General features: G+C 36.5%; 1 protein-coding gene across 1 annotated transcript in view; it reads left to right on the forward strand.

The window, feature by feature from the left end:
* LOC107084175 (myomesin-2-like) overlaps positions 1-21453 on the forward strand; it is a 39652-nt gene extending 18199 nt beyond the window's left edge. The window contains exons 25-38 of the mRNA XM_015373888.1: positions 1349-1473; positions 1711-1778; positions 4660-4773; positions 6324-6411; positions 6759-6797; positions 7604-7709; positions 8588-8654; positions 10571-10667; positions 11148-11184; positions 12885-12907; positions 13005-13060; positions 16743-16832; positions 20652-20777; positions 21050-21453. Of these exons, the coding sequence (XP_015229374.1) occupies positions 1349-1473; positions 1711-1778; positions 4660-4773; positions 6324-6411; positions 6759-6797; positions 7604-7709; positions 8588-8654; positions 10571-10667; positions 11148-11184; positions 12885-12907; positions 13005-13060; positions 16743-16832; positions 20652-20777; positions 21050-21268 (1255 nt within the window). The 3' untranslated portion in view covers positions 21269-21453. The remainder of the gene's footprint in view (positions 1-1348; positions 1474-1710; positions 1779-4659; positions 4774-6323; positions 6412-6758; positions 6798-7603; positions 7710-8587; positions 8655-10570; positions 10668-11147; positions 11185-12884; positions 12908-13004; positions 13061-16742; positions 16833-20651; positions 20778-21049) is intronic.
* Positions 21454-21786: the final 333 nt, after the last annotated feature.

Below are 21786 nucleotides of genomic sequence, written 5' to 3' on the forward strand. Positions count from 1 at the left end.
ATTTTTAACAATGGAGAATTGTGTTGCATATTACCAATCGAAGGGTTTATTGTCATACAGAGATGGTGTATAGCCACGATATGATCCCCAATGTGATGATCTCTGCTAACCTCACAGACACACAGCAGATCTATGTGTCTCTGACTCACTCCACAAAGAGTGTAAAACGTTAAGCTTGAAAATGTGGCTTTTGGAAATGTATCCCAGCATACTTATGGAAAGTGAAGTGGAAAGGAAATGTGATAGGTAAATGTGCACAAGCAACTTGTATTCCATGTTCCAAGCCACCTTTGACCAGAGACATAATTAGAAGCGCTTATATCAGAGCTCAGAAGAACAATGACAAAATAGTTGCTAACTGTCTGCAAGTTCATAAAAAAGAAGAAAAAAAACAGCAACAAAAAAGGTAAATAAATTCAAGGGAGGTAGGATTCTAGATTCATGGATAATATTCTACAATCTGTTGAATTGCACTTTGATTGTAACTTTCTAACAGAATATTTTAGAGCACTTCATGCTCTCTTTGCTGACAAACCTTATGGGGATGTTACTTTATTGTTTCAGATAAGTTTAGTGGCTTTCCACTCTGTGTAAAAGTCATTCCTTGGATTAAGGGCACAATGCTCCACCTCTATACACTTAAGGCTAAGGTCTTCCTTGTAACACACTGATGACCTCCAGTTCCTGTTGCTTTATAGGAGTAATTTCTAAAAATGCAGCTTCCAACCAATTGTGGAATACATATAAAGTTACATGAAAATATTTTAACTGGATTGACATGTTAGAATGTTTGGTTTCATAAGCTTTAAACCATAGCTATTGAAATGAACACCTATAAATCTGTTTGCATATTACCAGCCTATGATAAGTCACCATTTAGAAATTAATTATTGAAATACTTTTTCTTAAAAATATTGTTGCGCACTTATGGTGGAGGCCTGTACATATGTACTGTCCTCATCACAGTTACAGATATTTAGCTATAATTGACAAACTGGCACTCCCAAGCACCATTTAAACATAGGCCCATCTATTTGCACACACAAACACCCTATATGGCTGAAGGTCATTCTAACACAGGTTACTTTAGTATCAACATGGCCTGCCTTATTGATGCTGTATTGAACCTGGATTCAATAAAGTTATTAAGAAAACTGTGGTATTTTTTAGTGCAAAACCGCTCTGGCACATTTAGGTAACCATTTTCTATATATGGTATGCTTGATTGCAGTGAGAGGACACGTTCTAAAATGAGATCAAATAATATAATAAGATCCAGAGATAGGGTTGAACTCTGATACAAGAGGCTATTTGTTTTGCAATGTTGAACAATGACATCTGTTGCAAGTGTTGGCAGTACATGGACCTTTTTTAATGTAATTCATTTTATGTATGTTTTTGTGAAAACAGCTTTCAAGGCTGCTTTGGCTGAGGCGGACTTCCAGAGAAGAGAGTACATTAGAGTGAAAGAGGGTAAGAAAAGAGTAATATCTATTTTTCCAGCTTTTTATTCAGAAGGTTTTATCCATCACAAATATTTTCTTCGAGGGAATCAGGTAAGTGAAAACAAGATAGAGATGGCCAACCATTTTAAGTGTAGTTGAACAATGATAGCACAAAAAAAGGAAGATAAATGTGATTTATTTAAAGACTGTACTTCTACAAAATGCAGATTACAGATCAGTTTTGTCTTGTTTCTGTCCACCACAGGCCCCCACTTCAGTGAGTTCCTTTCACTTCAGGTCGGAGATGATTGCTCTGTAACTTTGGTCTGCAAGGTAATAATAACTTAATATTTCCACTCAAAACAAATGGCTAAATTTCCTGTGGTTAGCTGAGTAGCCATTCTGTGGAATGTAGGTCACAGATAAGCATATAAAGTGCAGTAATTGATCACTTGAACTCTGTTGACAACAGCACAGTACTGTGGAAAAGTCTTTTACACTAATTGAGTTCTTATTAATTAACACTTATAGCCACACTTAAATTTTCTCATCAAGAAACAGAGAAAACAGTTGTAAAACAATATTTACAAAACGGAAAAAAAGCATTCCCAACCAAAGTTTATTTAAAAAACAATTTCCTTCTAAATCTCTTTACTCGTTGTTCCATTCTTGGTAGTTTGCATCAATCTGGAGGACTTTTGGTTCACTCTTTGTAGAGATGTTTTAATCCAAACACGCTGCATGGTTTTTGAGAATGAACATTATCTTTTAAGTCCTACAAATGCATCCAGATAAGATTTAAGTCCCCAATTTACTAGGCCACTCACATACCTTGAGCTAGGTGGTTTGCTTTGGATCATTGTCCTGCTGCATACCCCGAGCTCACTTAGGTCTAAGGACACAAATCAAAAGGTGAGATTTCTTTTTTAGGATTATCTGTGTGAAAGAAAGGGAAAAAAGGCAAGTAACCCAGACCATGGCTCCACCACAGTGAAATTGGGCTCATGGTGGGATGTTCCTATGCTAAACTCCAGTGTTGGTTGTTCACCAGATATAAAAAGATCTGCATCTTTCAAGATTTTCCACTTTTGTCCTGTGAGAATTATTTCCCCAGAATCTTGAGCACCATAAATAGTCTATCAGATGGACTCATATATCATTTTGTTCCATAATGGTTTTGACATTGGGACACTGCCATGGTTACCATTACTGTCCTTTCTTTTATTGTTAAACCATGAGCCTTAATCTTGGAAAGTTAGATCCCCTGTGCTTTCAATGTTGTTTGGGTTTTTTTGGGGACTTCTTGGGTAAATTGATAATGCGCCGTTGAAGTCATTTTGGTAAGCCTCATACTAATGGAAATGCTCAGTCCAATTCAATTCAAAATGGCCGTCTTGATCCCAAAGGTAAATTAAATATTATTGTTAGTCATAGGGTTTTGCTTGTACATTTCTAGCTGTAGGGAATAAGGATCTTCTGTAGTGATCTGTCTTGCACTCTAGCTGGAGAAGCCTTTGACTAGAGGCAACATTTTCTGATTTGGTTCAGAGGAAGCACATAGAAGCATGAGGGTCCATGGCAGAGGTGGAAGATGAAATATTTGAGGCGTGACAGAGAAGCTTTGGGTCAAAGGAGGGTGAGATGTCCATTTGACTCTGGGCAGGAGAGAAAGATGCTGAGTTTTTTTCCTGAACTGAAACTATTGAGGAATGTGTTCAGTTCATTGGCTCTGTCTAGACTTCCATTTGTCTGATCCTCCTGCTTGAAGCCTGTAATCTTCTTCACCCCTGACCATAAATCTCTAACATTGTTCTGCTAGAACTTGCTCTCCATTATTTCTTGGGAATTGAGGAGTTGTGATGCCTTAGAAGTGTCTTTGTTCCCCTCTCAAAACTGATAGATTTCAATGATTTTTTCTGTCATTTCTCTTTGAAATAGTGTATTTGCTTTTGTGACATTTCAGCCAACTACCTGTAGTCAGACTTTTTATATTTAAGGGTTTTCTTTACTTGTTTGGTTTTTGCTCCCCTCAACTAACATAGTTATAGTTTGTAAAATCCTTTTTTTCCTTTTTATTTACTTTGAGAATCTTGCTCTTTTATCACAATTAGTTTGGTGATCTGGGATATTAAGTGTGAAAACAAGACAAAAAATAAACAAAATAAATCTATTTATTCTGAAGGTCAGTTTTGTCCAAAAGATTTGTATTTCAACAAGAAAGATTATTTAAACATGTTGCACGGAAGGATTTGTGTAAAAGCTGAGTGCCGTTACAAGGTAAACATAGACCATATTTAGAAATGTAAGTTGTTTGATTGACTATGTATATCATTACTCCATATAAATAACATTTAAAGAATATTTGATAAAAAAGATTTCTTCAAACTTTTGTTTGAAAATTTGTTCTTTCTATGAAAAGTAATAAAAATATTGTTTTGCTCATATAAAAAATAGTAACTATACCCACTGGGAAAATAAGTATGTTCACTTTAAGGGTTCTGTGCACCAACATGAAAGGGATTTATTTGACAGCTGCTACTGGACTGAAAAACGGACTGTGTTGTAGAAAACTTAAGAAGCTCAGCTCTGCTCTGTGTAAGGGGATCCTGCTGTAGATTTATGCAAATCAAGGTTGTCTGTTTAATTCAAAGACAGCTTTAGATTAAAACTTTTTAAAATTTAGATAAGATACTGTTTAGTAAAACTTATAAGCAGCTGAACTGATCCTGGAAAAAGAAAAACTGCCAACAATTTATGAACTTCAATCTGACTCATTCTTAAAAGTTAATTTTTTTTATATTTGACATAAATAAGCAGGGGCCAGATCTAAGACATGTGGTTAAAAAATGTGTATGAAACCATCTTTGCATTCACAACATAAACTTCAGTCATCCGTGAAAACCGGTTGCAGTTTTTAATAACCTTTGTGCCAAATATTACCTATTTTATAGGGCTGGACCAAATTGCACCAATTGCAACACTTACATGTTTGATATCAATGTTGTAATGAGCTTCCAAACAAATAAATCTAAATGACATTAATTAGCTCCAATTAAGGCAAATGACTAATTTTAGACACCTTTTGTAGCATGTGGTGAAAACAACAGCTTTTGGTTTGCTTGGTTTGAGTTGAGGGATCTACAAGCCCCCCAATTTTTTTTTTTTTTTTGTCATTAAACAAACATTAACAATATGAATGTTATTTTTTTTGTAGGTGGCTAATTTGAAGAAGGAATCGGAGTTCCACTGGTATAAGGATGACACAGAAATTATCCCCGATGTGAAGCCTGACCTGAGCTCAGGAGTCTGCAAACTGCCAATTAAAGAGGTAAAAAGGAGTAATTTCTGTTCTCCTGCAGTACCTAAACTATAGTTATCCTAATACAGTTACATAATTTCATAAATGTCATTATGGTAAAATACCATAACAACTTTGTCAAAAAAGATCAGATTTTAACCAGTTTTTACAACTATTTGTCTAACATTAGATCAGCAAAAGAAATCCCCCCAAAATATATGTGTACTAAAAATCTCAAGGTAGAAATAAATAACCCAACATTTCTTGTATGGATATTTGTCATTTGAAAGAAAAGGTAGGATAATATAATAGATTTGAATAGATTAATAGATTTGAAGTATTGCACCACAATCCTGTAAAAAGCTGGGCTATTTTTTTTAATTATCATTTCAAAATCCACAAAGAGCAACTTTTATCTTATGGCAACAACGGGTCATTTTTTGAACTGTATGGTGATCTGCTAAGCAATGATATTTGTTCATTGTGCATTAACTTCTCCTCCACAAAGGTGAACCCGTTAAAGGTTAAGAGTAAAGACTGTTTCTACTTTTTTCTTGGCAAAAAACACATTATTATACGAAGTGTCAAGGACACATCAAATCTGTTGAAAGAAAGGAATTTGGATGAAATAACATCATCTTACTTAATACTTGCTTAGGCCTTATAAGTAAATAGCTCACTCCTCTAGGCGCTTTTTAATTGCTTTTTATTAATGTTACAGGTCTTTTTTGTCCTTTCATGACAGGTAATGTTAACATTATGGCACATCTGGAGTCAGTGGGGCATTTGCTTTACAAAAGGGGATATATGTCATGCTGTACAACTGGCAATATTAAGTTAAATTTGGGCAGAAGGTTAAACAAACAAACAAAACTAAAATATTAAATGGAAGTGCCTCAGAGAACGAGAGGGAGCTGGAGGGAAAGTTAAATGATATAATCTTGGAGTATTTTTACTAAGGAGTCTAATTACTGGAATGCTAGACAGGTGAGTTAATTATGAGATGACAGACATCTGGGGAATGAAGGGAGTTTGGAAGCTGAAAAAAGAAACTAGGTAATCACAAGGAAAAATCACCAAGAACTAACAAAGAAGTTGGGTATAAAAAAAAAAAAAATCTATGAAATGTTATTAAAGACTGGGACTCATAGAAAAAAATTACAAAAACGCATACAGATAAATATTGTGCCTTAAATAGATAAACAAGTACAGTATGTATGACTAGTAAATTATTAACTTCTGACTGACTTTAAGGATTGCAGACATGTGGTGGATACAGTGTCTAACAATGGCCCATTTGTAGTTCTTATGAGCTGATTTAAATGAAGTACTGATTGTGACATACAATAACTCACATTATGCTTGCATGTTGGTTATGTTCCCACATGTAAGGTTATCTAGAAATCCTATTTTTTATTTTAAAACTTTGTGTAATTCTTTTAATCCAAAATAAGATCTGTACATAAACATTAAATCATTGCAAAATCTTTTATGGAAATAATTTTACTTCCCTAGTAATAAATTACTTACAGCTTGTTCAGATTTTGCCAACTTAACTTATGTTTTTGCTTCCCCTTCAGTTTTCACTGAAAACAACAGGAGTGTACAAGGCCACCATCAGTGATGACAGAGGCAAAGATATGAGCCAAATTGACGTCTCTGGAAAAAGTATGAAGTGTTGTTTGCCTCGTTAATACTTAATTTGTGCGTAAATTACTATGTGTGCCCTGATTTAGTTTTTTCAGAATGTGTATAATTGTAATAAAGAGGCCTGCAGAAAGCATTAGCCAGACAGACTGCTTAAAGAGAGGCAATATTTAATGTACATACATCTGTGTAACATTGCAAACAGATCAGGGCTATAACATACCTATAACTGTAATCATTTTTAATATACAGTTATAGAAGGGGCTGAAATTTTTAGCCAAGTTTTTAATGATCCTCAAGAGGGCAGCAATGTCTCTTTTTGCCATGCCATTTTTTCCTCACTCTGTGTTCATCTACTTCTCTTCTAGCTTTTGATGAGGCCATAAACAAGTTGAGCCAATTGGCTGGTAGGTATCTGAATCCCGTTACCTCAGACCTGAACGCCACCTAAATTAGTTATCTCATGAGCATGCATTAAAGAAGTAAACATCTCTTAGATTATTCAGCATGCAAAATTAACACCACAGTGACAACTCATTAGACAGATTAATCACCAGGTTAACAGTTTGCCAGCATTTAAAATGCTACACTCTCCTGAAAACACATTTGCATTCATCAGCGTGTAGCAGAAGTTGCCATGCACAAGGCATTTGGCCATCATGTCAACGTGTGATGCAATCACTTTAAAATTCCTCTACACTGTCACAGTGACACTGTAGAGGAGCATCATACTCCTATTTTAAGCAACATTCATTTGACAGCTCTGCAACAACTGTTACAGCAACGGTTGCAGGGGAGAGGAGGGTTCATTACTGTGATAATAGGAAACCATGGTGATGTGACCAGGCGGATGACACACTTGTCCACTTGTAATGTGCAGCCGGCAAAGTTGCACACAGACGTTGTGCATTATGAAAGAGCCTTTTTGTGTGTAATGGCTTTAAAAAAGGTGAATAAAGCCTCTCATAGCTGCAGTGGTTCACTAAGTACAGCAGTATCTACTATCATAAATGGGCCCCTCTCCTCATTAGTGCACTATCACAATCAGAGCTGGACAAAGGTAAAGTATACTGTAAAAGGGACTCTTGAAGAAAATACCAAAAACTTTTGCTAGAGTAAACATAAATGGAAATTGCTCTCAAAAGCAATGCTGTTCAGCAGCTGATCGTAAAGCATCATTTTTACAACAAATACGCACTATCACCTTCTTCAGGTGCCAGTGCTGCTGAACTCGTTGTTAAGTGCACTGCAACAGGCATTCAGCTCCAGTGCCACATGAAGTATTACACCTCTGAGATGAACATCAGCTGGTATCACAGGTGAGAAATTTAATTTGTAAGTCCGTTAAGAATACAAGCTGTTTAGAAGTATGAATATTGGCTTGAAAGAAGCAGGATACATTTACACGATGACCAGAAAGGTCTTCATTTAGCTTTTTAGGAATCGCAAGAAACAGCAACCCAAAAGAATCCTGTTATGGCAATTAGCAAGTGTTTCACTGTATCACATTATGATATGATGCAAAAAAAAAAAAATCACTGAGTTATGAATAAATATATGATTGTCTTTTAAAACATTTCCTTTTTTAGTTCTAAAGATTGATCTGGCTTTTCTTATAAGTAAAACTTGCACCTGTTTCTAGACACCTATAAGTTCCTGGGTGTTCACCTATATGATTATAGCCTTAACATCGATGCTTCATCGGATGTAGACAGCTTTCTCATTGGTTAGACAGTCACAGTTGGATCATGACACTATGAAAAAGAGCAGCTGTGATAGGTTTAATTGTGTTTTCAATGTGCTCAAGGAAGGGTCACAGAAGGGTCACAGAAATGTTAGGGCAGGGCCAATAGAAATCAAAATTTAAAAAAGGATTTGAAAATGCAATTTAAAAAATAAAAAGGAATTATCTTTATAAATGTGATATCAGGAAAGGTATTTATAATCAGATTTATGAATTCTGGTTTTTAAAGATCTCCATTTAGAAATAGGATTTGAAAATACATTTTTAAATTTAAGAGTTTAATAATGGAATAATTAACTATTTACAATTGTTGAGTAATTTTACCTCTTGAGTAATTAAATGTAAAATGTGCAATCAGAAAATGCTTTCATTTTTGATTTCAAATTGCATGATTCTATTGTTAAATGTGAAAACACATGCATACTAATTCATCATCCCCACTCTTTTCCTCAGTGAGCATAAACTCACCCACAGTGATAAAACTGTGATTGGAGGAACACCAGCTATGGCAACAATGGAGGTATGATGGCATCCAGGTCTGTTTTGAACTTGTAATTCTAAAGATGATCATAGTTTGATAATTTTACAACATCGCAGAGAATAGCCTCACTTTCAACTTGCATTGTCTTAGAAATATTTTGCCTTTTTTTTGTCTTATAACCACAAGCTTTAAAACATTTTGTTGAGATTTTATATGATGTGGCTTTTATTTGACGATCTCAAAAATGTCACTTGAGAAAATTACTAAACAAAATTAAAATTAGTAAGCAGAGGTCCATTTCACAAAGCAGGTTTAGTGAAAACTCTAAATTTTCTAAACAATGAGAGTTGAGTCAACCTAGTCTTCTTTTATCTTAGTAACATTCTCCCCAGAGCTAACCTGATAAGGAGCAGGTTTTCTTCAATAAAGTGTCCTGTGTCTCCACTCTCCTCAGAGCCAATCATATGGTTCTATTTCCCGATATACTAAGGAGAGTTTTGTCATAGTTTTGTGCCACCAAAGACAAAAAGAAAAATCAGTCACTAGGACCGTTAGAGACATTGGGCGTTAAAAATAAAAAGTCCTTTTGGCGAGAATCCAATCAAAGAATGAGCAGCAATAATTCATATAGCATTAAATAATTCTAAGGAGAAGGTCATCAGGCTGTGTAACATTTATATTCTGAGTTATCTTGATGATCGCTATAGTTTCACCTCACAATCCATCACAGACATACACCACTTTATCCGTCCTCACATTAGCAGCATTACACAGACTTCTTTAACAGGTATTTACAGAACTTGATATCAGTGCGAGGATATTGATTTGTGATATCAGCATTATAGAAAACAACTGCACAATCAAACAGCACCAGTCCCATAAGTTGGCTTCTGACTGTGCCTCTACCTTCTAGTAGGTTTTTCAAGGCCAATAATATGCAGCTTAGCACTGATAGCTTAGCTTCAGTGGCCTCTAAAACTTTAAGTCATTTACTATTTACATACTGTATAATATTTATCTACTTTATTTACAATGTACCTATTTTTCAAAACTGATATGTAAAGCTTTACTTTACATATCAAAAGATTAATTGATTACGATGGAAAAAAAGGAGTTACCTTAGAGTTTGGATTAGGATTCATTCAGTTATAACAACCTACTGAGCCTAATAGTACAGTAGGTAGGAGGCACAATCTGAACCCATTCTGTCTGACTGTTAACCGCTAATAATGTCCATTTAAGTAAATGATAACATCCAAAGCGGCTGCAAATAGCCACTTCATATTTACTGTGTAATGTTAAGAATGAAAATGAGGAAGAACCCCATCAGCTGATGCACAAGTCCTACCTGTTTTGACAACGTTTTGATAGTTGTCTCTGTCTGTCTGTGTTTTGTATGTGAGTAAGTGGGCACATCACAAATACTAACAGAATGTGCTCTACTCAAATAAAACCAAAAATGTGAGCTTTTTTTTTTACTTCCATGAGATTAAGTTTTTCAGTAAGGAAGTATTACTTAGAATAGTCTCTAAATGTCTGAAAATGATACTGACTTGAGAGGCTCTTAACCTGTATTTCTATAGAAACATAGGTTTACACTGTGCTGATTTAGAGCATGCAACACTTTTTATATTGTTGTTTTTAGGAAACAAATAAATGACATCTTCATCCTTCCTCTTCAAATTTCTGCACTGGTTATTTTTGGTCTATCACATCAGGATATAGAATCACACTGAAAACTGGCTGTACCTTGACAAATTTAAAAATAATAATTTTGCAAAACAATAAATGTGAAAGCTATTGACATAAAAAAAAACAATGCTGTACATGTTTCCTTATTTTATTCAGTAAACTAAAGTCAATTGATTAGTTTCCCTTTAAGAGTAAGAATTTGTAAAAACTGTGCAGATGAGATTGTACTATAGACACTGTTGAACAGAATCGCTGATTCACAGGTAATTGAGCCTACGGAGAAGGATAAAGGAGCCTACTCCATCGTGATCACCAACTCTGAAAACTCCTATAAGCGAGCCATGGACCTCAGTGGTGATGGTCAGTGACTTTCTACCCTTCCTTTTAACTTTTACCATTTCAGATACCAGAATAATGAAAAGAGCACATTTATTATAATTAGTTTATATGTATGCCTTTTGAGGCATCAGTTTGTATCTTTGAACATTTGTTCAGGTACTACTTCAATCAAATACAACAATTCAAACGTAAGTGTCAGGTCTCTGTTTTAGGACCTGAAACCTACTGCTAGAACTGAAAGATTTTTGTTCTGTAGTTGCATCACAAAAACGGCAGCAGGCTGAATTCATGATCTATATGTTTATTGCAGAACTTCTCTGTTCATACAATACCATATAATCACAGATGCTGGACTTTTTTCTTATTCTTGTACTGGTTAATCCCTTGCTTATTGCAGTAATCTAAAAGTGTCTTGATTTTATGTAGACTGCCTTTTTGGTTCGCATGCAGACATCTTTGTAGTGAATAGTGGAACTGACTGTCAGCTCTTGCCTTTTGCAGTGTATGAGAAGGCGTATGCTGAGTTCCAGAAGCTCAAGTAAGACAACACGCTGGTAGCTGTTCTTTGCCTAAGCTTTAATGTGAAATATGTAAATGGTAAATGGCCTGTACTCATGAAGCACCCTTTCAAGTCATTAGACTCCAAAGTCTCACCCATGAACTCACCCATTCACACACTGATAGTGATAAGCTACAGTGATAAGCTACAGCCACAGCTGCCCTCGGGCTCACTGATCAAAGCAGGGCTGCCATATATATGCCCCACCAGTCCCTCTGACCACCATGACTAGAGAAGTGAAGTGTCTTTCCCAAGGACACAATGATTTACATGGAAACGACAGGATTAAATCGAGTGGCGCTTCTTTTGCTGAAGCTGTGTATTGTATGCCGCTGTTGTCACTTTAGTAACAGTTTCCATTCAAATTTGGCTTAAAAGATTGTTTCTCATACTAATAAATCCAATTACAAAAAAACCCAAACAGAAATGGAGTTTAACTCTTATTAACATAACTGTAATCCAAAAGGGTCACTGGTTCGTTTCACTGAAACATTTAGAAGAATTTATGTAGAAGGAATTATATGATCAAGAAATTTGCTGGTTCAGTTTTATTCCTGGATTTTACTTGGGAGTTGACCTATAATGCAAAGGTAATATAAATGCTTTAACAAAATGAGCTTTTTGCATATGTAGCTTACTTTGTAGGACTCTTATAGAATTATTATTACACTGGTATTTTACAGCAGGTATCCACTTCTTCTTTGACAGTTCTTTAAATATAGCTATTACAAAAAAATTACATTAATGTTGCTATAGCACATTAGAACAGCTTCCCCTAAGAAATGATTCAGGAGATGTAGTCATAATAATAATGATAAAAGGGATTAAAATGATTGTAACAATAAACAGTTACCTCCCTTTCTGATAGTGTAGTTTAAAATAAAAACTGATTGTATACTAAGAAGCAGTGGGCGCACAGGAGAGGAATGGAGCCCTCAGTCCTCGACGTGGCGACCCGGGTTCAAATCCGACCTGTGCTCCTTTCCTGCATGTCTTTCCCCCTCTTTTATACCCCCTTTCCTGTCTGCCTACTGTCCATAAAATGAGCCGTAAAAACGAGGAAAAAAAAAAAAAGCAGTCACAAAACTGGGATCCCATGTGTTCCTTTTTGTAAATTAGTCAGAGCAAACAGTACACCAGGGTGTTTGGACATTCACTTAGAAAAAGACCAAGCGCCCCCCTGCATGCAGAGGGGAGACCATCTACATCCCTTGTCTTCTTAACATTCAAAGAAAGACATTTATGAACAGATTTTTTGAACACATTCAAACAAGTGACACCCTGCTGCCCTTTTGATTGAGCACCAACATGCCAAGAGAACAGAGTTCCTCCTGCCATCTGGTCTGGTAGCTGACCTCTGGTACTGCCATGCTGCTTCGACAGCCCCATACCAAACAGATCTATTTTTTCTCCAAGTGAAAGGTTTAGAAATCCTCTAAACAGTGTAATAGGATTTGGCAGCGCACACAGAGTTCTTTCTGACAAACCATCTGACCACTGCAAGTTAATCAGAAATAGAAATGATCGTGGCTGCTCTCAAAAAAGGAGCCAGAAATAGAGATGAAGACATTTGGTGTATATATTTTTGTGGTAACTGAGGCTTTCTTTTTATATTTGAAGATTTGTAAGTAAGGCTCATATATCTTTTCTTTTAACAATTCATTTTATTTGTATTTCAGGGCTGAGGCATATGCTGAAAAGAGTGAGTTCAGTCCTCTTATTGCTATTGCTTTTTAAAACAATTGTTTTGGATTTTCAAACAGAAAAAGATTTTTCAAGTTAATCATGGTTTGTTTCAGACCGTGGTAAGGTTGTGGGAGGTCTGCCTGACGTTGTCACGATTATGGAAAAGAAGGTGAGTGTCTGTATTTGTTTAAATGCTGGGGGCTTCTTTATACAGGTTGTGCATGAACAAAATCTGACCTGAAACCTTTTTACGTTCCGTTTACTTTCCACGCAAAAAAGAAAAACTAATTTGACGGGAAAATGTAGTCATCTCAGTAATTCTTACCAATAATGCTAAAAAGAATACCTTGCAGACATATTAAAAACCAAAGTGTTATTTACAAATGCTCCAGTCTGCTGTTACTATACATAAGGATCTGTAAGATAATAAAAAAAATCTATTAGCCAACTTAAATCTACTGTAAAGCTGCACAATAATTAAAAGTTTCACTAATAATCAGCTTCTCCCTGAAGATCAAGAGAGTGCTACAGATTAATTAAAAAATTGTGACAACAATCATACTGATTGCTGTAAACTGGTGAGATGCTCATGTGTAATGCTGTATGGCCAATGCATTTGCACTGCTTGAAGACCATGGCAAGTTAGGAGGCGATGTGTTTTTCAGGGATCGCCATGATTTTCCGGCTCATGATGATGATGGGCTTATGAGTAGATTAAAATGCCTAGGACAGTGCTTTTGGATCCATGTGCTGGACTGGGACCAAGGAGGGGATGTCATGAACTGAGGACAGGTGGACCCAGTATTCAGGAGAGACAGTCAGTAGGAAAGTTCAAAAGGTTTATTAAAATTAAAACAAAACAAAAGCGGAGCTGTCGCTCGCGGACACTGCAGGCAGGGGGGCGGGGCACTGCCCAATCTCAGACAGTCTGGGGGAGAAACACAGGTAAGTGACCATGATAAACTGATAGGAGATTATCTGTGTTGGTCACTTACCTGGTTTAACAGTCCAGACCACGAGTGTCCCCAGTGCTGCAGTCCCAGAGGTGATGCTGGAAGCTGATCCTGGTGAGGGATCCAGAACGGACAGAAACAGGCAGGAACAGGCAGAAACAGGCAGGAACAGGCAGGATCCAGATCAGGCAGGAACAGAAACAGGTGGCAGGATCCAGACTTCCAGGCATCCACAGGCTTCCAGGAGGGTTCAGAGTCAGACTGGGACCAGAAGCATGACCAGGTGGTCACGCACAGGAGCAGACAGGATCAGGTGCAGACAGGCAGGCTAAGTGGAAGAGGGTAGCCGAGACAGGACGTAGGAACCGGAACTTGAAGCAGGACTTTAAACTGGTCTCCTCCCTGGAGCCAGGCTTACTTTGATAAAAACTGAACCCCCCCCCATAATGAGCCAAAAACCCAGAGGACTCCGTGGGGGAGGAACAGTGGACGATCAGGAGACGAGACAAACACTAAAACCCTCTTTTCACTGGCAGCTAGGATCTAGGACATGAACCATCAAATCAAAGTGAACAGACAGACTAACAAAAAGACAAGCAATGATCTGGCACTGAATGCTCAGGCTGAACTGAATATAAACCAGAGGAAACAGGTGAGAGGAATAAATTATAATTGAGGCAGGGAGGGAAAAACGACAGGTGAAAGGAATGACTAATTAAGGGAGAGCAAACAGGCCAGATCATGACAGGGGAAGGGTAGATGGATGCTTAGTTCTGGAGAGACACAGTTAGATAAGGATAGCTAGCACTCTATGGTCATATAAGACCTAAAATATATTTATAAATCACACGTCTACAAAAATGTTATATATATTTAATGGGGGTAACACACAAACACATTTGGGGTCTGTATTAAAGATACAATATAATTATCTATAAATTAAGTAATTAAGAAATTAGGAAAGATTAAGATATAATAAACTGATTAGCCAAATGGTGTTAATTACTTCGCAAAAACAATTCTTTTGATACTATCATTCACAATGGTCTCTATGAACAACTTCACCAGTTCATCCTGAGCTTAAGGCAGATCTTCTATTTTCTGTCCTCCATTACTGGATGAACTGATTAATCCAGATGTGTATGGGCATGGTCATTGAGGTCAGGCACAGGATTGATCAGTTAAGCCATAAAAAAAAAAGACAGAAAACAAAAGCGCTGTCTTAAGTTCAGGAATTAGACTAGTTGTGCATAGAGCCCATTACAGCTGTTAAGCAGTATTGGGTTCCTGGGGACCTGCTCTTACCAGCGCCCTCCTCTTTAGCCCACAGGTGTGAATCATAATCGACAATCGGAGATGTCTAGTAGCTAAGTATAAAGACTTATTTACTGTAATCAAGTAGGTTTATACTCTATCCGGACTTTGCACTTCATTTGAACATATATAAATGTGTCTTTTTACTTCTAAATATATACATGACGAAAACGCTGCAACAAAACAGATGGAAAATTAAGAGCAAAAAAGAATCTGTCCATTTGAAGTACAGTTTGTTTAAGGAAAAACACAGAAAGTGACATTGATGAGGAAAGGAAGCTGGAAAAATACTGCAGATTCTGAGACGCAATATACTCCTCATTCATTCCCTTTTATTGGATGTTATATTTACGTAAAATATTTCAAGTTCTATTTCAATTTCAATTTTGTGAATAAAAAAGCTGTAGCTTAGTTTAATCTATATTGTCCAGTCTGAAATACAAATTTAAAACAACTAATCTGACTCTTTTGGAAAGCTTCAAATCTTGCCGGTCATCCTGCTAGAACCTCTCCCTCGCCTGGCCCTGGTTGCATGTCCACTGTGGCCCTCTCTGCCTCCTTCCTTGCCCTTTTCCTCTCCCTCATCCAATAACCTCATGCCACAGTCATGACTTGGACTTTGTACATGGGAAATGTATATGCTTCCAATCTAGCTATCAAACTAAAGGACTACAGTTACTTAGTTTGTTTATATCACTATGCTAAGCAGCTCAATAAAACATCAGGAAAATGTGGAACAAATAACAGGTATATTCGCTATCTTAAGCCTATATACTGTAAAATATATCATAGACAAACTAATAACATACTATTTATAAAATCACCTATCTAAACAAACCTCATCATCTTTTGACAAAAGGTGAACCAGATGTTGTGGAAGCCATTTTGTACCATGATGGCCTCTGTGTTGTTAGAGGGTGAGAAGCAGTGGTCTGAGTGGTTCATGTTCATGTACCCCTCTGTCAACAAATGCCTGAAGGTATTTTTGGGAGCAAAATACTTGTGTGAAATCATCTAAAAGTTTGAGATATCCCAGTCAGCACTTAAGGGGATTCAACCTGGGGTTGGATGGCATTGTTAACATGATCAGTTTGTACATCAGACTCATGTTGCCGTTCATTAAAGTTCCTTCTGTTATCACAGCGCTTTTTTGTTTCGCCTCTCCACCTCACTAATCAACAAACCCATTTCTTCCTTTGTTGAACGTTTTTTTTTTATTTTTTATCTCCTTACCATTGTTAACCATGAGATAACATTGGTCAGCTGGGTCCTTTAATTACACATTAACAAATTCCTTTATATGGCCAGTTTATGTTTAAATGTGGGTGTGTGGAGGACAGAACATGAGGTGAAGCTGTTACTCAAATGTAAAGGCACAACTGTAAATTCTAAAGGAAATCATGCTGGAGAGTATGCACATGGGTTTATAAATTATAATGTTTTCCCCCATATGTTATTTTCAGATTTTTGGGAAGCATAAACTTTTAGTATTTATCCAATGTAATGTTTTATAAATGAAGCCCCTGGTCACTTGGTTAACTATATGGATTTCCATCTAATAAATCACCCCTTTTTCTTTCATAGACCCTGAGTTTGACATGTACAGTTTGTGGAGACCCCAAACCTCAGGTGTCCTGGCTGAAGAACGGTACAGAAGTTGAACCTGATGACCAGGTATATTATCTACTGCTCGACAAACAAGAATACCAAACCATTATATTTCATGTAATGTGCTTGACTTAATAAACCTAATGAAAGAATTGTGGAAGCAGTCAACCACTGGTTGTGCATTTATCTAACACCTTGGTCCTTGTTTTGGCCAATCAATGTGCAAAAACAATGCTGCATGATGCTTCTTTCACTTTTACTGGTGGTATGAAAAATGTCTCTATAATTAGAAGGTGAAATATACTGTATTTGACTACAGTTAAATGTTTTCCAGCAATGAGCAGAGACCAGTGTGCTCTTGCTCAGAATCCTTTATAGTCAGAGTTCAGCAGCACAGGAGGTACTGCATAACTGTCTCAAAACATCTGAATTTGGTACAAAGCTGCATGTGTTTGTGGAAGGTGTATAACATGTAAAAATAATTTAAATGGAAAAACTTGATATATGATTGTAATTCGTATGCTCTGAATTTCAAACTCAGACCTGCTTTGTCTTAATCCTTCAAACATGAATCTACAGAAGGATGCACCTGATGTTTTGTATACATTTATCAAAAAAGGATGATAGATATGTTTAATGCTTTTTGGCTGTGTTGTGTAGATAAAATGCACATCCCTTCACCATAAGTCAGATGTCTAGATTTTTACTGATTTTCCTTCTAATTTATCATATACAGTCCAATTTGCATGGCTGAAAACAAAAGACAAAAGCTTAAATAGGGACGTTTTAAATGAAAGATAAAAAATCATCAATGCATATTTACCTATTTTGTTCATGTCATGATAAAGCAATTGGTGTTGTGATTTTATACTTTCTTTTTTTTTTCTCCAAACAAAAGTATGAGAAAAACCACAAAAAGCAAGCATTTTTCTTTTTTCCCACCCATGAAAAAAAACAGAACAGAAAGAAGAAAAAAAAATATACTTCAGTACCTGTCCATATTCAAGGGTTAGGGTTAGTTGCTTTATGAATGGATAGAAAACCCCAATGCTTACCAGACCAACTATATAACACAGTGTAAAAAAATAAGGCACTGATTGAACCAATACAGGACAGATTTACCTTTGAAATGCATCTAGTAAAGAAGAGTAAGTGGAGCAGCTGCAAACAGCAGCTTTGAAGCCTTACAAACTATCTCCAAATAATTCAACACAGCACTAAATAATAACTTGTGACGGAAAAAGTTTTATCAAGTTCTGACCAGCAAATTTTTAGTGGTCAGGCATTTCTATTCAGCTCTGTCAAAACATTTTGTCCAGAGTACTTTCCTTAGTGTCAAACTCTGAGTCTGTCAACAGTGTGTTTAAACACAGGAAGTAATTTAGTCATTTCAAACAACAGCTCCTGGTCTTGTAGTTTTCTCCCTCCTTCAGGTATTTTGTTTAAGCCCATCAAAATAACCTCCCTTGAGGATCATTTGGCAGGTTCCTTTGAAAAAGGTGTTCTTTTTAAACAAAGAAAATTCTCAAGGGGAAGGAAATGCATTATTTAATCAGAATTTACTGTCCTCCCTTTAAGTAAGACTAAGAAGCAAAGGTGTTTGACATCAAAGTGTTTCAAAATCATTTATATGTTTTGAAAGCTTGATTCTAATTTATGAATTTTTCATGCTTTTTAACATTTATAGGGAAGCTACGGGGGCTTCTAAGGCCCTCAGATACTCCAGTGGACATGGGCTAAAAGATTAATCTTTACAACTGCATATGCGGTGTCTCACTAGACTTGATGGAAAGCACTTCTTGCCAGGAATGAGTATTCATACTGAGCTGTTTTAAATCTGACACGAAGTGGACAAGGATCCCCAGATGATAGCTTCCAGCGACACACTGCTCAAAGCAGTCACATGAACCTGCAGCATCTCAGCCACTCTCTGCCTCTATGACAGGGCTGCAGAAGAGACCAAAATCCTTGGTCTTCTTGGTTTTATACCTGAGCTAAGGGTCTGCTCTGAACCGGTACAGACATCAGAGTCGTCATTTCATGTCGCGAGCTGTAGCTTAGAAGGGTCGTTATGATATTGCATTACAAAAGTGTGAGGATAGACGGAAAGGGGTGGTAGGATAGAAGCTAGCTTGCTCTATTCAGTTTGAGCCTACATTTCAAATGTGTTCGTACAAGGACTTAGTCTTGGACAAATTTTATTGTCATTTTGTATACACCGAGTGTACAAAACAAAATTTCTTTGCTTACAGCTTACAACAGTGAAATTAACATTACCATTATAAAGTGCAGCTGTGATCAACATGTAAACAGTATAGGAGAAAAGAAACCAGTTTAAAAGTTAATGGTCCAAAAGGTAATTAATACTGAAAGGTTCAGTACGGTGAAAAATAAATATGGTGCTAAATGCAGTAGATACTGAGTTGTGTCCTATTTAGAAGGATTATAAAAGTGTCTCAGCCACGTTGGTGGTGCAGAATATTGTTGCAAGATTGATGCAAAGTCCAATTTAAAGTTCAGAGATCAACAGTTAAACAGTCTGATGGTCAAACCTGTCCAATGATGAAGGAGTGTGGAAATGAAGGAATTTGCAAAGAGAAATGTTGAATAAGTTACACTCAACAACGAAACCTGTGCACCGACTCTTAACTGCTCACAGTATGTACAGAGTCTGCTCAAAGACTCTGAGAACCTTAAGAGTCAAACCCTGCATAACAGTAACTGGCTTAATCCGAATACAGAGAATGAGTTTGGACTCTTAAGCCAAACTGACAGTTACCATGATAAGAACTGTCTAAAAAGTGTTTGCAGTAAGGAAGGAGGTAAGAAGAGAAAGCTGGATGCTTCCTATCGATACTTCATTTAGCAAAGGGACCTCTTGAGATTAAACTTTAAAAATGACAAGCAGCTCACCAAGGCAGCTTAGGGCTTATCAATTGATTTCTACCACTATGAATAAAGACATATTCAATCATCACCAACATAAAAAATATATTATTATTATTACAGATACATGGAAATCATTTTATTTAAATTGTTTAAGTCTTATGTCTGGTTTACTACAGGAAAATAAGAAAAATAATTAAATTGAGCAGTGGAAGACAGACTTTCATTTTAGGTATTCAGATGAGTTTAACATGATCTAATGAAACTATCAGAATCATTTAATCTGTCATTAATTTCTACATGAAAACAATGAAAATTTTCAATCTTACCGAGTCACTTAACAATTTCGAAAAAGCTTTTCATATTAATGAGAAATCTATCTACCACAACTTATAGCCATGCTTGCCAAGCAGTCTTAGTCTATACAGTCTGTCCTGAGAAGGTACACCGTCTTTGAACAGCATCCTGCGGCTGCTGACAGCTTTGAAGATTTAAGTTTGAGAATCCGTAGTCCAGGAGGAATTTTTTCCTCTTTCTTTCATTCTTGCCCCTGCTAATAATCTGACTATAACAAGAACTGAGATCCTTTGTGATATGTTTTTCGAACCCAAAGGCAAGCTTTTCATGTAACTTGTTAGCTTAGACGTTGAAAAGAGTATAAAAATTTACAAAAAAAACAAATATAGGTGTATTAAATGGTTGACATTTTTATTCTAATCCCAAGAGCAAAATAAGAAGAAAAGTTAGGAAGAGGAGATGTTGGACAACAAATAAAAAAAAGAAACAAAAATCTAACAGTCTATGTACCTATTTAGCACATCTACAGTAGAAATTCCCAGGCTTTGCACAGAGAACGTACCTTTTAAAGCACATCACTCTCATGGCTCGAAGTAAATGATGAAATATGAGTTCTTCTGAGTGTTAAATCATGCCTAAATTCATGTGCTACCCATCTCCCTTTTTAATCCTTTGATTTCTCTTTCTGCTCTTTTTTTTCAGTATGTGGTCTCTATAGACCAGGGTAAGTTTGCTAGTCTGACGATCAAAGGTGTTTCCATGGAGGATTCTGGAAGATATACGATGATTGTCCAGAACAAATATGGAGGGGAATCCGTGGATATAGTGGTGAGTGTCTGCTTTCCACAACAAACGACTGGATTTATTCAAAGCCGTAAGATCTCTCTGACCATCTGTGGCCATTTTTTGCCTGAAAGTGAAATGCATAAAAATATAGTTGTATATTTTTGATTAGGACTCTAAAGCCTCAAGGTTATTGCTTTTATGACATAGTGCTTGAAAGTACTTTATATAGTACTAAAAATCTGTTTTCTGTTTAAAAAAATACATTGATTTAAATGTTTTCCAGTTGGTCTTAGCTTTTCCGCTTTTCTCTTCAGGTCAGTGTGTATCGTGCTGGGGAGAAAATCCCTGAAGCAAAACCGGCTCTGACCCCTAAAACGATCATCCCTCCTAAACTTCCCATCGAGATCCCTCAGCCCAAGACCCAGACTACCCCCTCTGCAACTAGTCCTGCCCCCCCTGCTGCAAGCCCTGCTGCTCCAAAAGCAGCACCAGGTAGAGGGATGAAGAGTCCTACTCCATCTAGGAGGAAGTAAAAAGAAGCCCTTGAAGCCCATGAATGAGGAGGAAGCATAATTATGCACCACTGCACATATAAACCTAGAAGCTTTCATTGGTCTTCTCTATCTGATAAGAAATGGAGCCAAAACATTTACCATGAAGTAAAACAAGTCTTGTGATTGTGACAGGGTGTAATAGTCTCTTTGAAAATTAATTCTATAAAAAAAAAACTAAAATATGTATAAATTAATAAAGAGGGATAAAGAAATTGTTCATATCTGGAAAAGTCAGATTTTGAAACAGAATAATTGAAATGAAATAAAGCTGCAAGTTCAAGATTAATTGTTTCTTTATTTCTTCTATAAATTGTTCGCTTCGCCAAACAAAGAGGAAGAACACCCCTGAACTTTGTTGAATCAAATACATTAGTAAAGGAATCATGCAAAAAACTATTCAGAGCCTGTCTCAGATCTTAGCTGGATCATATCCTATTTGTTTCAGTGATGACATTCAGAAAGCTTTTACCTTACTTAAATCCTCTTATTTGTCTCTT

The sequence above is a fragment of the Cyprinodon variegatus genome, unplaced genomic scaffold (genome assembly GCF_000732505.1).
Source record: "Cyprinodon variegatus isolate N-32 unplaced genomic scaffold, C_variegatus-1.0 Scaffold5, whole genome shotgun sequence".
NCBI lineage: Eukaryota > Metazoa > Chordata > Actinopteri > Cyprinodontiformes > Cyprinodontidae > Cyprinodon > Cyprinodon variegatus.